At 51.6% G+C, this 13864-nt stretch overlaps 1 protein-coding gene across 7 annotated transcripts in view; it reads right to left on the bottom strand.

Annotated features, from left to right (window-relative positions):
* Positions 1 to 13864, bottom strand: part of SPTLC1 (serine palmitoyltransferase long chain base subunit 1) — a 47186-nt gene that overhangs the window by 20490 nt on the left and 12832 nt on the right. For 4 of the 7 annotated variants that reach the window (XM_047699995.1, XM_047699988.1, XM_047699989.1 and 1 more), the window contains exons 4-6: positions 12185 to 12278; positions 11590 to 11662; positions 4500 to 4632 (exon numbers count right to left, since the gene is read on the bottom strand). In XM_047699995.1, coding sequence (XP_047555951.1) covers positions 4500 to 4632; positions 11590 to 11662; positions 12185 to 12278 — 300 coding nt within the window. The remainder of the gene's footprint in view (positions 1 to 4499; positions 4633 to 11589; positions 11663 to 12184; positions 12279 to 13864) is intronic. The other 3 variants (XM_047699992.1, XM_047699994.1, XM_047699991.1) reach the window with 3 other exon arrangements.

The raw sequence follows: 13864 nt of genomic DNA, 5'->3' as shown, positions 1-13864 counted from the left end.
AAGGGGTGGCCCGGCAAGCAGAAACGACTCGACTGAAGCCAAACCACAGAAAACCTGGGCTCATCCCCCACACCCGCGAGGGCCAAGGGGCCCAGATTCGGACCACTGCAGAGCTGGGAGGCGCGCCAACAGCCGCCCCGGTTGCCTCAGAGAAGGGAGGCAGGACTGGACCCCATGAGCCGGTAACAAAGCCCTCCCGGCGGCGTCTGTGAAGACCGCGTGGAGAGTCCCCACCGCCGCTCCCCTGCAGGGAGGGAAAGCCTCCCCTTCCTGCCTTGGGCTGTGCCAGAGCAGGCTCAGGGGAGAGCCGGACTCTCACTAACTCCGACAGAGATGAAAACACCCCCACCCGGTGTCAGTGGAGGCGGAAGGGGGACCCTGGCCCTGTACCTCCACATGGCAGTCACGAGGCAGTAGTGAATGCCCCCCGCCCCTACTGGAAGAGTGACAGAGAAAGCCCACTAAACCCCAAGGTTTAAATAAAGCATAAACTCTGATAGCAGAATAGGAAAATGTCCCGATTTTGAGCATCACTTGTCATACCACGAATCAAAAGATATCAAACAGAATGAAAGAAAATAATCAACAAATACCAATGTTGAGTTGACAGATGTCCGGATTATCTGAGAGTCGTTTTAGAGCAGTCATGATAAAAATACTTCCGTGGGCACTTATGAACGCGCTTGGAACAAGGGAAAAGCAGAAAGCCCCAGGATAGAAACAGGAGACAAAGAATCCCATGGGGAAGCTGGAACTGAAAAACACCATGGCCAGAAGAAAAAGAAAAAGGAAAAGTACAGGGACAGGCTCAGCAGCAGGCCAGGGGGGACGGAGAGAAGAACGGGAGAAGCAGCGGACAGAACAGAAGCTACGCAATGGAAACCAGAGAAAAACACGCGACAACGGAAGAACAGACCCTTAAGGACCTGCGGAACTACAACGAAAGCTGCCACACTGGCCGCCACGGAGGACTGGAGGACGGAGAGGTAGTGGGGCTGAAAAGTACTCAAAGAAATAAGGACGGAAGGTGCCTCCAACTGGGTAAGCAGCTGGGCGAAATTCATATAAACCCAAACAAATAAACGCCAAAATTATAGTAAAGCTTCTGAGAACGAATGATGATGAAGAAATCTTGAAAGCAGCCCTAAAATGACACCTTACAGAGAAGAGAAAAATAATTTGAGAGACCAATCAGAAACCAGGGAGGTCAGGAAAAAGTGGGGTTTTTATATTTACATTTATATTCCAAATGCTTGGAGGAAGAGACCTCGCAAACAAGAATGCCGCGACGAGCAGAAAGATCCGTTAGGGAACAGGGGAAACGAAGGCAGACGAAGGCAAACCAAGAGAAGATGACCCCAGCAGACCAGGGGAAAAGGAATGGCTAAAGGAAGCTCTCCACATAGAAAAAAATAAGTTAAAAAACACGAAAGAATCTTAGATTATCAGGGAGGAAGAAAGAACAGAGTAAGTAAAATTATGAACAAACACACTAGGCTTTTTTTACCTTCCCAAGTTTTCTAAATTATTATGGATGATTTAAATAAAAATTAGAACACTGTCTGATGTGGCTTTCAACGTATGTGCAGGAAGTACTGAAAACAATTATAAACAAGGAGAGTACAAAAGTGTAAGGAAGGTAAAGGTTTCTCTACCTGAAATGGTAAAATGACGAGACCAGCAGATGGTGGTGTTACGTGCATACATAATGTCATATTGAAAGCAAGGACTAAAAACAAACAGGACTGTGCAATGAGAAACACTCAAATAACACCGTGGATAAGTCAAACTAGAATCACAAGACAAGTTCACTGAACCCCCAGAAAGGCAGGAAACAGAAAACAGAAAAACAAACAAGAGATAACAGATACAAAACAAAAAATAAAGTGCCCTCACATGTCCAGTAATTACTTTAAATGTAAATGGCCAAAATACACAATTTAAAGACAAAGACTGGCAGAATGGATCAAACGTGTCCCAACGATATCCTGCCCGTAAGAAAATGTACCACAAGGTACACAGTAACGTGGTAGTGGCTGTATGTGTGATTCGCACGAAAAACTCAGCATGCAGACGTTCATCAGGAGGAAGCAGAATACCTACGCCGTTACCTGATGAAGGAGACTCTGGGACAGAGAAAATTACCAGAGACAGAAGAACATTAAACAGTAATAACCAGGATCAATTAACCAAGAAAATATGCACCAAACGACAGAGCTACAAAAGGCTGAGAAGCAAAAACTGAGGTAAGAGAAGGAACACAGACGCATCACAACCACCGTAACTTCAGAACTACCAGACGGAGAACCGGTGAGGCCAGACCAGACCTCCACACCACCGTGAACTGAGACGATCTAAGTGTCGCTGATGCAACACATCGCCGAGCAGTGGCCAAACACTCGTCTTCAGTGACCAGGGAACACATTCTCACACAGACCACATCGGGCGCCGTGACACAAACTGCAACAAGTTTAAAATCTCCAACACTCGGAAATTAAACACACTTCTAAGTAATTTGTGGGTCAAGGAGAGTCTAAAGGAAAATAAAATATACCAAACTCAGTGAAAATAAACAGACCAAGGTGTGTGGGACAAGGCTAGAGGAGCACGTAAGTAGCGCACAGCACTAACACATCAGAAAAAAGGAAAAGTCTCAAATCAACAATCAAAATTCCCAAATAAAGAATCTAGAAAAAGGGCAGAAAGAAGGCAAAGAAGAGCAAAGGCAGGAAACACCGGCAGAAAGTGACAGACTTGAAACAGAAACACAACGGAGAACAACTGCTGAAGCAAACAGCTGGTTCCTCGCGAAGGTAAATAAAACTGAACAACTGGAGCAGAAGTGACGGGAAAGAGAGGAGCCAGAGCACCGGACGGGAATGAAACGCGTCGTCACACTCAGAAGAAAAAGGAAACATTACAAAGAACACAACGTAAGTCTGACAACTGAGAAGCGCGAATTCCTGAAAAACACAAACCACTTAACTCATCAATATGACGCGTCCAACAATCTGACCAGCCTTTTAATTACTAAGAAAATCGAATTCAGAATTAAAATTCTTCCAAAACATAAATCCCCAGGCCAGTTGGCTTTACTGCAGAAACCTACCAAACATTTGAGGAATTGACATTAATTTTATACGATTTCTCCAGAAAACACCAGCAGGAATCCCAGGGGATTTTATGGACTCATCTCCTGATGACAAGACCCAAGTCCAAAAAACGCAAACATCATTAGCCATGGGGAATATAAACTAAAATCACAATAAAATCTCTCTATACGCTGATCAGAATGGCTAAAATTAAAAAAAAAAAAAAATGACAATACCAAATGCTTCTGAGGATGTTGAGAAACTGCATCACGTCATACTATTTATGGGAATGCAAAATGGCACAGCCGCACTGCGACAGGCAGCGTGAGCACCCGTGTGACCAGGGGTTTCCAAGGACGCCAAAGCCCTCTGGCTGTGAGACTCTCCCCGCATGCGGCAGGGTCTTGGCTTGGTCCGAGAGGTGAGGAAGGGCAGCCCTGCAGGGGCACCACCGTGCGGGGTGGGCGGCCCGAGCCGGTATCAAGGAGAGGGGGAAGACGATTCTAGGCATAGTTCGGCCCGAGCCGGCATCAAGGAAGGCGGGAAGACGATTCTAGGCACAGGAACTGGTTTGTTCAAAGGCCCCAAAGCGAGAGGAAACTAGCGTATGGGGCCAATGAGGCTACAGCACGAGCACCTGAAGGAAAAGGACAAAATGAGTCTGGAAAGGTGGTCTGGAGCGCAGAAGACCGTAGTAAGGACTTGGGTCTTCGTTTCAGGAGTGAGGGGAGCTCTTAAGCCTGATGTCATCCGATGAGCATTTTAACAAAGATTATTCTGGCTGTGCTGTTAAGAAGGAAAAGAGGAAACAAAGCTAAACCTGAGACCTAAAATTCAAAGTCCCCTAATGATCCACTGAAAGGACAGCGGAGGCTTGGGCTAGAGGGTGGTGCTCGCGGTGGGAGCAGCTGGCGGCCCAGCCGGGCCAGCCCAGCCCACTGCTGTCCGCTCTCCCTCTCCACACAAGTGGAGACGCCCCACAGCCAGGGCGCGTGTGCTCGAGCGCGGACTTGCTCGTGGCTTCTCTGACCCTGGCAAACCGCGGAGCAAGGTGAGCAGAGAGCAGGACTCGGGGCGGGGCGGTGGGCAACAGAGGGCTCCGCTGAGCGACTGCGTGGACAGCGACCGCGGACCCTCAAGGACACTACGCTGCCACAGAGCTACAGAGGGAGTAAGTTTGGCTTCCCGACATCAATAAATAAAACCAATCAATTAAGAGAAAAATGCTCTTGCCATCCTTCTAGTGACGGTCTCCTCAGCACCGCACCAATGCCGTCGTGGAGATTCCTCTTTAAGCAGAAAGTCGGTATTACCTAGGGCAGAGAGCCTCTAACAAAGGCATTCCCCAGGAGGATCACCGCCCGCTCCAGAGGAGCTCTGACGGGCTGCACAGGTGAAGCTACTCACACAAACACGATGTCGCCTCTCTTGGAATAAGCGGGGATCGCACTGGCGATGGTGGCAAACCCGTAGGAGTAGATGATGGCTTCTTCCGTCTTCATGAACTTTGCCAGGCGGTCCTCCAAATCCAAGTGCACATCTACAATAAGACGTTCAGTGGGTGAAACATCTCATTCTTTTTCTTTAAGTACAAAATAAAGAAAATAACCAAGCAGTTTAGTTAGTAATACTGTCACTTTATGGCCACATGAAACCGTCTTTGAGTTGTACATTATATGGGATCTGCTGAGATGACTCTCGGCCAAACGATTCCCCAAGCCTGAGAACGGCATGAGCTACCCGGCCGCCCCTACGAGGTATCAGCGGGGCCGCGCGACCCTGGCTCTTGCTTCTCTGCCACGCTAGCTCCGCCACACAAGGCCCAGCGACTTCACCTGCTTTAACTCCTCAACCAACCACATGGAGGCTTTACTAACGTGTGACACGGTATTAAAGCCTTTTCCCATTAGCAGAACGTACCACAGCAGACACTGAGACAACTGGAAACCGACTTTTAAAAGGGAAAGACAAGACGAGTAGAAGAGCCTGCAGGCCCTGCAGACAAAGGTGCTCCCTCCTCGGAGAGCGGCGCCAGCACACGGCGTGCACCTGCTCCGGCTCCACGGCGCTCGCTCTCCACCCGACTCTCCGCGTGAGTGTCCGGGGACTTGAGATGCGCAGCACAAAGGGAAATGCCGTCGTTTACAAGAGCTGCTTGAGAAGAACGCGGGTGTAACAGCGGGAACGGACGACGCCACTAACCCGGGACCGCCCATCGCGGCGGCTCACGGCCGCTCACCTTCGCAGGCTCCGGCGCCAGGCCACATGCCCCAGCAGGCAGGCTACACGCCCCAGCGGTGGCTAGAATAAACAGTGCACGGACCGGCTCTGAACCTGAAGACTTTGAAGTGGTCCTAAAACGAGGCATCACCCAGAGAGAAGAGGACTTCCTCTAGCTCTTTTCACCAGAGCAGGACTCACACCCGGACAGCCGTCAGACTTGTGCCGCAGGCCCCGTCTAGGGCCGGGAAGCGGGCGCCTGGGGCGAGCTCTAGCGTACTTGCTGGGTTTGGCTGCTCAGCTTTCACGCTCCGCACTGCGGGTCTCTTGCCATCGAGCTGGGTTTGGCTCAGGGCACCTGCCTGCTGCCGTCGGCCACGCTGCGGCGAGTTCCCAGCCGCGCCCTCCGTTCACGAGCAAGCGCGCTCATCTCCGGTCAGGAACCACGGGGCACGGGTCTCAGAGTAGAGGGACCACGCTGCTTCAGGCAGGCAGGCAGGCCGCAGGCGTGACCCGGCCCCTCGTCGCTTCCTACGGGCTTGGAGTTCTGGAGTTTTCCTGCGCCAGCTGCTCCCTGCCTCTCAGCCGTGCCCCTCTGTCAGGCGGCACGAACCCAGTCCCCCTCCCTGACCCTGCGCTTACCAGACTCCCCGGCCTTACCTGACAGCCACTGCACGTCTGATTAACAAATGAACGGAGAACACTACTGGACTTCCCTCACCTAAACACTTTTTAAAACATATTTTTAAAAGTCCGTTCTTTTATCAGACCGGACTGGAATGGGATAAACAGCTCATCTCACAGTTCCTCCAAGACATGCGCACGTGAAAGCCCAAACATGCCTCTTCCCGCTGGCAGCTAAAATGGACACCAACACAGCCTATTACGAAAAGCACATGAAGAGCCGTTTGACGTCCATTCCCGAGAGGTCTCGGTCACTGCATGGATGACATCGACATCAGCTAAGTGTGGGACTTTATGGTAACGAAGCTGATGACTGTCCCATGTGATCCAAATGGCGTCACACAGGTGCTTAGGTCTTGAGCATCAGACCCGTGACATCACCAACACAGAGGACGTGACCCTGACCCTGACGGCCCATCCTCTGCCACGCGCTGCCAGTGAAAGGTTTCAGGGGAAATCGGACGAGAACGAGGGAAGCGGCCACACGCTAGAGAACCGGGCATCCCCCCCCCCCCCCCCCCCGAGCGAGGAGCTCCTCCTGCTCCTCAGCGTGCTCTCTGCCCCATGCCTGCAGGCGAGCCCCCGCCACCCCCCCTTCGGACCAGAGTGAGGCAAGTCCCCCTCTGCGCGTGACAAGGGGGCCTCTGAATCAGGACTATCTACCCTGAATCTCCGTGATTCAGTGAGCAGACGAGCCCCAGAACTGCTCTCCTCCAGTATCTCCATTTCAAAAACAAAACACCTGCTACGGACAAGAACTATTTTTGCTAAAAACAAGACTTTAAATCATTCTGTAGACTCCGCTTTACACCACTCCTTTTTTCACTGACGAGCGATGAGAAAGTCCAACAACTTGGCTTAATTTCAGGGCTTTAGCATTAGCTACGCAGTGGATGAAAACTGCATGTTGGAAACGTTCCCACCGTCGTACACACTCATAACTGCTCTTCCATCACTGCCAAAAGTGGTTAAGAAGAATCTACAGTAGGTCAACGACTTACTGATTCCTGCCTTTCCCGAAAGTCTAACAAAGACTGGCCTCTTCCTCCTCGTACCTGGAGACACTGGGCTTTAGCCGACGGCAGCCTCGCAGAGCAGGTTTTGGGACAGGCGGGTGCGCTGCGCTGCCTGACTTCTGACGTGTGACAGCTACTCTGAGCAATGACTAAACTCTCAGCCAAGGGAGGGGGAGGCAGCCAGCAGGGAAAGCGCCAGGCCGTGCTCTCCTGCTCCTGATGTTGGTCCTCCGTGTGGACGAATCGTTCCGCCGGCTGCTCCACAGATCTGCACGGAGTGCGGGCAGAGCACCGCACCCTCGGAGTCACCGCCAGGAACACACGCTGCAGGGCAGAGGCCACGGACGGAGATGCCCAGAAAGCTCTGTGTCCCTCCCAGCACTCACGGCCCTTTCTTGCACCTGCTCCCTAACCAGAACCTAACAGAAGGGATTCGGGGCCAGTACAGGATGTCTGGCGCCCACGGCAGGGCCTGGCCACGGCAGTCATCACAGGGGGTTCCAGATCGGGCCCCCCACCTCACCAGGTGTGGACCAGGGCAGGCCTGACACTGCTGCATGCCTCTCAGGTCTTTCCTCTGTCAAACAGGGAACAGTCAGACCCGCCTCAAAGGACTGTCACCAGAACCACGAGTCAATGCCTGCGAAATACTCACAGTAACGCCCGGCATGGAAAAACAAATACACCGTTGAAGTGTTTATACAGGTAAATCAATACTTGTAGCATAAAGGGCTTTCTTTTAAAAGGAAAAAAGCAGTTACACCATTTTCTAATTAAGTTGTCCAAACCCCACGTATTTAAGAACCTCATATTATAGTAATTTTTCCATTCGCCCTCCCTTTTATGTTATCTCCTCCTGTATTCTGCTAAGAGGTATTTTGGCTTTCTTGGTTGTCTTCCAAAGGAAAGACTACAAAATAGCCAACGTCAGAATAGTTTAGAAACCACCAACTACACTATTTCTTAAGGCTTCTGTATTTTGTGTTACAGACTCTTTTTAAGCCCTGGAGACAAGGACAACTTTTCTTAAAAGTACGAATAATACACTTATGCACTCATTAGAGCATAAGTATAGGGCTGAGTGCCTTCCAAAACGTTTCTACGTGCAGCATCTTACGTGATTCTTGCTAAAACGTTCTGAGCTGTGCAAACACGGAGCGTCCCCTCCTACCCTGCAAAAGCAACCCCGTGACGGTTAGTAGGAAGAAGTGGCAGGTCTAGGAATGTTATGACCAAATGTTCCTCCTAATAAAACACGCAGGCACGACTCAGTTGACTGCTCTGAATTAAAGAAAGAATATATTCTGAAAAATAAACTGAACGATTTACTTGTTCACTGATGGCTCCTGAGCACAATTCAATGCCACCATCCTTCACCACGAAATCCTGCCACTGACTGTATCTGACTTAGTTTAAGAACAAAGAGTCAAGCAGGCACTGTGTATGCATAGCAGATGCCAGGAAACCAGTGACAACCTCCAGCAAGAGATCTGAAGGCACTCAAGGAAAACCAAGAAGCTGGACAAGACCAAGTGTCCAAGCGCGCGGCCCCAGCCCTAGAGGAAAGTCCTCTCTGCGACCTGACAAATCCTGGCGCCGTTCCCAAACACACGCTCCGACAATAACATAAGAAGCTGGAAAACTCCTAATCACAGGGTCCTGATGAGATGACTGGAGACCTTGAGGAGTTCTACTTGCCAAAGGCAGAACGTTCAGCCTAAGAAACTAGATGAATTTTAACTCAACCATCATTTGACTTTTTTTTCTGTGTTAATCATCTAACGTCATCTAATACGTTACTATGAAATAATAAAAAGGAGAACATTTTACTGAAGAAATTTATTTTTACTAGTGATTTACATTCTTTTTGAAAAGCTGAGAAAAGAGCTAAACAAGGAAGTCTCTTCATCTTTGAAAGTAGATGCCTGAATGTATTACTCCCAGGGGACAAAAAAGATGACAGTAAAAAAATAACCTTTCGTGGGGGCCCCTGGGTGGCTCAGTTGGTCGAGCACCCAACTTCTGATTTCGGCTCGGCTGAGCGTCAGGCTCTGCACTAGCAAGGAGTCTGCTCAGGGCCCCTAAAAATCCAAACCCAACTTAAATTTCAAACTCACTGCAACAGCAAGGTACAGAACACATGCAGGCTATGCTGCCATTTTTGTAAAAACAGCAGGAAAACGTATGTACAGAAGTCGTTTGCATTCGCTGAAAAACGTCCCTGGTGGAATCAGGAAGGAACTAGTCACAGGAGTAGCTCCTTAGTAGCTGCCTTTTGCGGGGTTGGAGGTGGTGCGCTGCGATAATGGTTGGGGAGGAGACAACTTCCACTCTCTGTGAACCTTCCCAAGCTCACATCATGGGCTGAATTATTCAATCAAAAATACTAACTTAGGGGGCGCCTGGGTGGCTCAGTGGGTTAAAGCCTCTGCCTTCGGCTCAGGTCCTGATCCCAGGGTGCTGGGATTGAGCCCCACATCGGACTCTCTGCTCCGCAGGGAGCCTGCTTCCCCCTCTCTCTTTCTGCCTGCCTCTCTGCCTACTTGTAATCTCTCTCTGTCAAATAAATAAATAAAATCTTTAAAAAAAAATACTGGGACGCCTGGGTGGCTCAGTTGGTTGGACGACTGCCTTCGGCTCAGGTCATGATCCTGGAGTCCCGGGATCGAGTCCCGCATCGGGCTCCCAGCTCCATGGGGAGTCTGCTTCTCCCTCTGACCTTCTCCTCGCTCATGCTCTCTCTCACTGTCTCTCTCTCAAATAAATAAATAAAATCTTTAAAAAAAAAAAAATAAAAAAAAAAATACTATCTTAGAAATCATGAACTTGGGCATCTGTGTGGCTCAGTCGTTAAGCGTCTGCTTTCGGCTCAGGTCAAGATCCCAGGGTTCTGGGACTGAGCCCCTCATCGGTCTCCCTGCTCAGCGGAAAGCCTGCTTCTCCCTCTCCCACTCCCCCTGCTTGTGGTCCCTCTCTCGCTGTCTCTCTCTGTGAAAGGAATAAATAAAAACATTAAAAAGAAAGAAAGAAACCGTGAACTAAGGATCCCGTGTGTGGAAGCACACTCTAGTCCGGGGCAGCCACACACCGAGGTGACTGGGCTATTTTACCGGCTCTGGGAAAACTGGTTTCAAAGAGTTGAAACTTTTCTTTTCCATGACTTGATTCAGCAATAAATCTGCTATTTTATCAAGTTAACTCCCAAGTAGAAGCCAAGGCCACACATGCAAATAAAATCCCCTAGAAAGAAATGCTTTTAAGAAAGTAATTTTTTTAGCCTCAGCAAGCAAATCAGAAGTTCTTGTTGATGAGATTACAACAAACAACCCATAAAAAATGTCTTCTTGCCTAGCTCTCGAATACTACTTATCTAGGAGATAATTCCTCACCAGTAACAACCATGCAGACAACCGTGTCTGCACTAGACTGAAGAGGGGGACTGACTGCTCTGCTAGTCTTTGGTCCTGCCATCAGGGCTGGCATCAGAGTACTCCTCGTTACAAGGCTGGAATTCACGAGCTGTGTGACTGTGAGGAAGTCACGTAACCTCTCTGAACCTTCCACGCCGCTTCTGAAGGACTGGGATGCTGGAACACAAGACATTTCAGACCCGTTCCAGCTTAAAATATTGGGACAGCTACTCTGTTGTCTGTTTCCAAAACCAACAATTTAATAACACTAAGCTAGCTACGGAGCACAGAAAGGTTCTCCCTTATAAAAACACCTTCACTGTTTCAGACAGACACACACACGCACAGGCTGAGACGTGGAAACTCGGACAGAAGACAGAGGAGATCTCCCAGGCTCTATTTTCCCCACAAGCTGCCGTGTGGAAGCCAGAACATTACGTCCAGGACTATCTTCACGTGAACCATCATTTAACAACATTTTCTCGGAGGACTCGGAGTTGGGGACTTCGTCGTGTCTGGAACCACACTCATCCTCAGACCCAGCTGGTCACCAGTGGCCCTCTTCCTTCCAGAAAGAGCCCCATCACTGACCCTTCGCCGCCTCCCACCCCATCCGTCCTGTCCCTTCCCGCAGGAGGCGGCTGCCCAGCTGGAGCCATCCCCCGGCCCACTCACAGCAAGGCTCGAGCCAGGGTCTGGGCTCCCAGCGGAAGGGGGGCAGAGCCAGGTGCAACACCTGTGCCTGCCTCGAGGGAGCCCGCTCCTCCACGCCGGCCCCCCACCGCACTCTCGCGGACAAACACAAGGACGGTGGGCTCGGCACTGGAGGAAGGGCACAGGGAAGAAGTCGGTTCCCGCACGACTGTGAAGAGCAGGGCCATGTGCGGCAGGCCCCGTCCCCTTCAACAGGCAAGCGCGACAGAAACAAACCGGGTCTCCTTGTGCCACGGTCCTCAGGGCGCCTACGAGAGCAGCTTGGGCTCCGCCGGGCTGACGAGCTGGCCCTGGGCAGCAGGTCGTTTCCTCCACGAGGACCAGGGCCCCTCCCAGGCAGACGCACCCACCCCACACCAGCTCGCCACGGATCTCGTTTCCGAGGAGTTCTGAAACTGAGCTGAGTCCGTCGTGAGACGCGGGTGATGGTGTGAAGGAGACGGCGGTACTTACCGAACGTGCCATAGAATCCTCTAGGTCCGCAAGTGCCCACGCCGTACTTCTTCAGAGATGCCAAAGCCGCCGCCTTCGTGGGAGAAAAGTCCGGTCTTAATGCTTTGTCTCCAGGGCTCACAGCCAACGCTCCCTACTTGTGAGCCCCTCCCAGCACCCCCCGCCACCAGCCATGCTCCCTGCTCCCTCAGAGGCGTGGCGATCTGACGGGACCGGAGGAGCAGGCACGAGCGAAGGAGGGACAGACCTTAAGACGTGGAAAAGCGGCATTAGTCTGATCACCCAGACATGGCTGACTCGAGGCCTTTATGCTTTTTGGCATTTCTGGGCAGAAGCCTTTCCTCCGAACGGCTCACCGTCCTCCAGGACACAGAGCCATTTCCGAGGCACACCTCCGACTGTGACCCGGGGGCTGGCTCACAGGGGCCGCCCACACCACACACCCTGACTGCCCCTGTCAACCCGGGTCGCAGCTCTGCCAGGAGCGAGCGACGGCCAGTGGCCAGCAGAGGGAGCCCCTTCCCACGCTCTACTGGGTCTCTTCTGTCCTGCCCGGCTCTGTAGGTCAGCCGCGGTCCGCACAGGACCTACTTACCTTGACCCGAGCGTTATCCAGCAATCCCAGGAAATTAAAGGAGGCAAAGTTGACACATTTCTTTCCATTCACCACAATGTTGTGGCTGGGGGGCCTGGGGAGAGAGAGGACAGAGGCAGATTTGAGCAGATACTCACATTCCAGGGCACGTGCTGTCACATCACCCTGGGGCCACACGACACAACTGATGTCACTAACCCTGGCCGCGCACCAGTCTCCTGGCTCTCCGCTCAACCTAACCGATGAATCATTTCAGATTTATTTATTTCTAGAGAGTGTGAGTACACACGCGGGAACAGGGGAGAGGCAGCGGGAGACAGAGGATCCCCAGCGGACTCGGCGCTGAGTGCGGAGCCTAACGCAGAGCTTGACCTCATGACCCTAAAACCGTGACCCGGGCCTTACTCAAGAGTCAGCCGCTTCGCCGACGGAGCCACCCAGGCGCCCTCTTCTCGTTACTTTTGGAGTGTAAAATTAGGAAGTGGTATTGATGAATCAGCCACAAGTTTTCTTATCGGGCTAACCTGTAGTACTTAAAAAAGAACAACTACAAAGTGAGCTGTGCGTCCAACGCAGATAAATAGCAAATCTTTGATTTTAAAACTCATTAAGGAAGAAGTAGCTAAATGAAATCAAGGACCTGGGGAAAAAATGCGGAATAAGGCAAAGATGAAGGAAATATAAAAACATCAAAATCAAAAGCAAGAATGGGCAGAAAAGGTTTGGCTTCACAGTTAAATAGCTTGAAGATACATGTTAATCCAGAAACGCCCAACAGCGGTCAGTGGGCTCGGTCTCCCAGTCCTACAGTCAGCGCTGGAATACTGCGTAACAAGGATCCCGCCCCAGCCCCGGGGAGGACTAAAGCAACAGGGTGGCCACTGGCCCAGGAGCCCAGGTCTCAGCTAGGCTGGGACCGGAGACGGGCTCTTGAGACGACCACAAGTGCTCTGCTAATGACACTTCCACAGGAAGACCGGGAAACCCTGCTCTCGGGCCAGGTTCCAAGCACTGGTTTTCGAGGAGAGAAACAGACGATGCTGGGCAACCTGGGAAGGAAGAGAATGACCGCCGGGAGCAGGCGGACCCGCACGGCAGGCGGGAGGCCTCCGGGAAGAGAACATGGGGCGCGCCTGCATTCCGGCTCCACCTGGCTTCTGGAGCTCGGGGAAGCTCCCTAGACCCGTGAGTCTCTGCTCCTTCATCCACAAAGTCGGGAGAGAACCCGCCTCTCTGGAGAACGGCTCTGAAGAACTGGCCCCTAAGGGGTGCTCCCTAAATAGTCCTTCCTTCTTCCCTACGGCCTCCAGGGCTTCCCCTTCCAACCACCTGCTCTGACTCTGAACCCCCCGGGTCACTCAGCGGCCTTCTCAGGGTTCCCGCTCCTGCCGGCACGGGGGCGCTGGCGCTCGGAAAGAGAAAAGACGGAGCCGTGTGGGGACGAGTCGGTAAGCAAGGCTGCTGGGAAGGTCAAGGCCGTTCTACAAAAACTAATAAGCAAAAACAAAACAAAGTGAAACAAAACACTAACAGAGAAATCAAACCATCCGGAAAAAGCACACCTGAAACCGCTGAGCACAGCTGAGAAGCTGTCCGGAGGCAGCATGACGTAGGAGCCCGGGACCCTGTTCCTGTGGGCACCTGCAGCAGGGAAGGAGCAGCTACGGCAGAACGGAAGGT

The sequence above is a fragment of the Lutra lutra genome, chromosome 13 (genome assembly GCF_902655055.1).
Source record: "Lutra lutra chromosome 13, mLutLut1.2, whole genome shotgun sequence".
NCBI lineage: Eukaryota > Metazoa > Chordata > Mammalia > Carnivora > Mustelidae > Lutra > Lutra lutra.
This window is presented reverse-complemented; position numbering and strand designations above follow the sequence as displayed.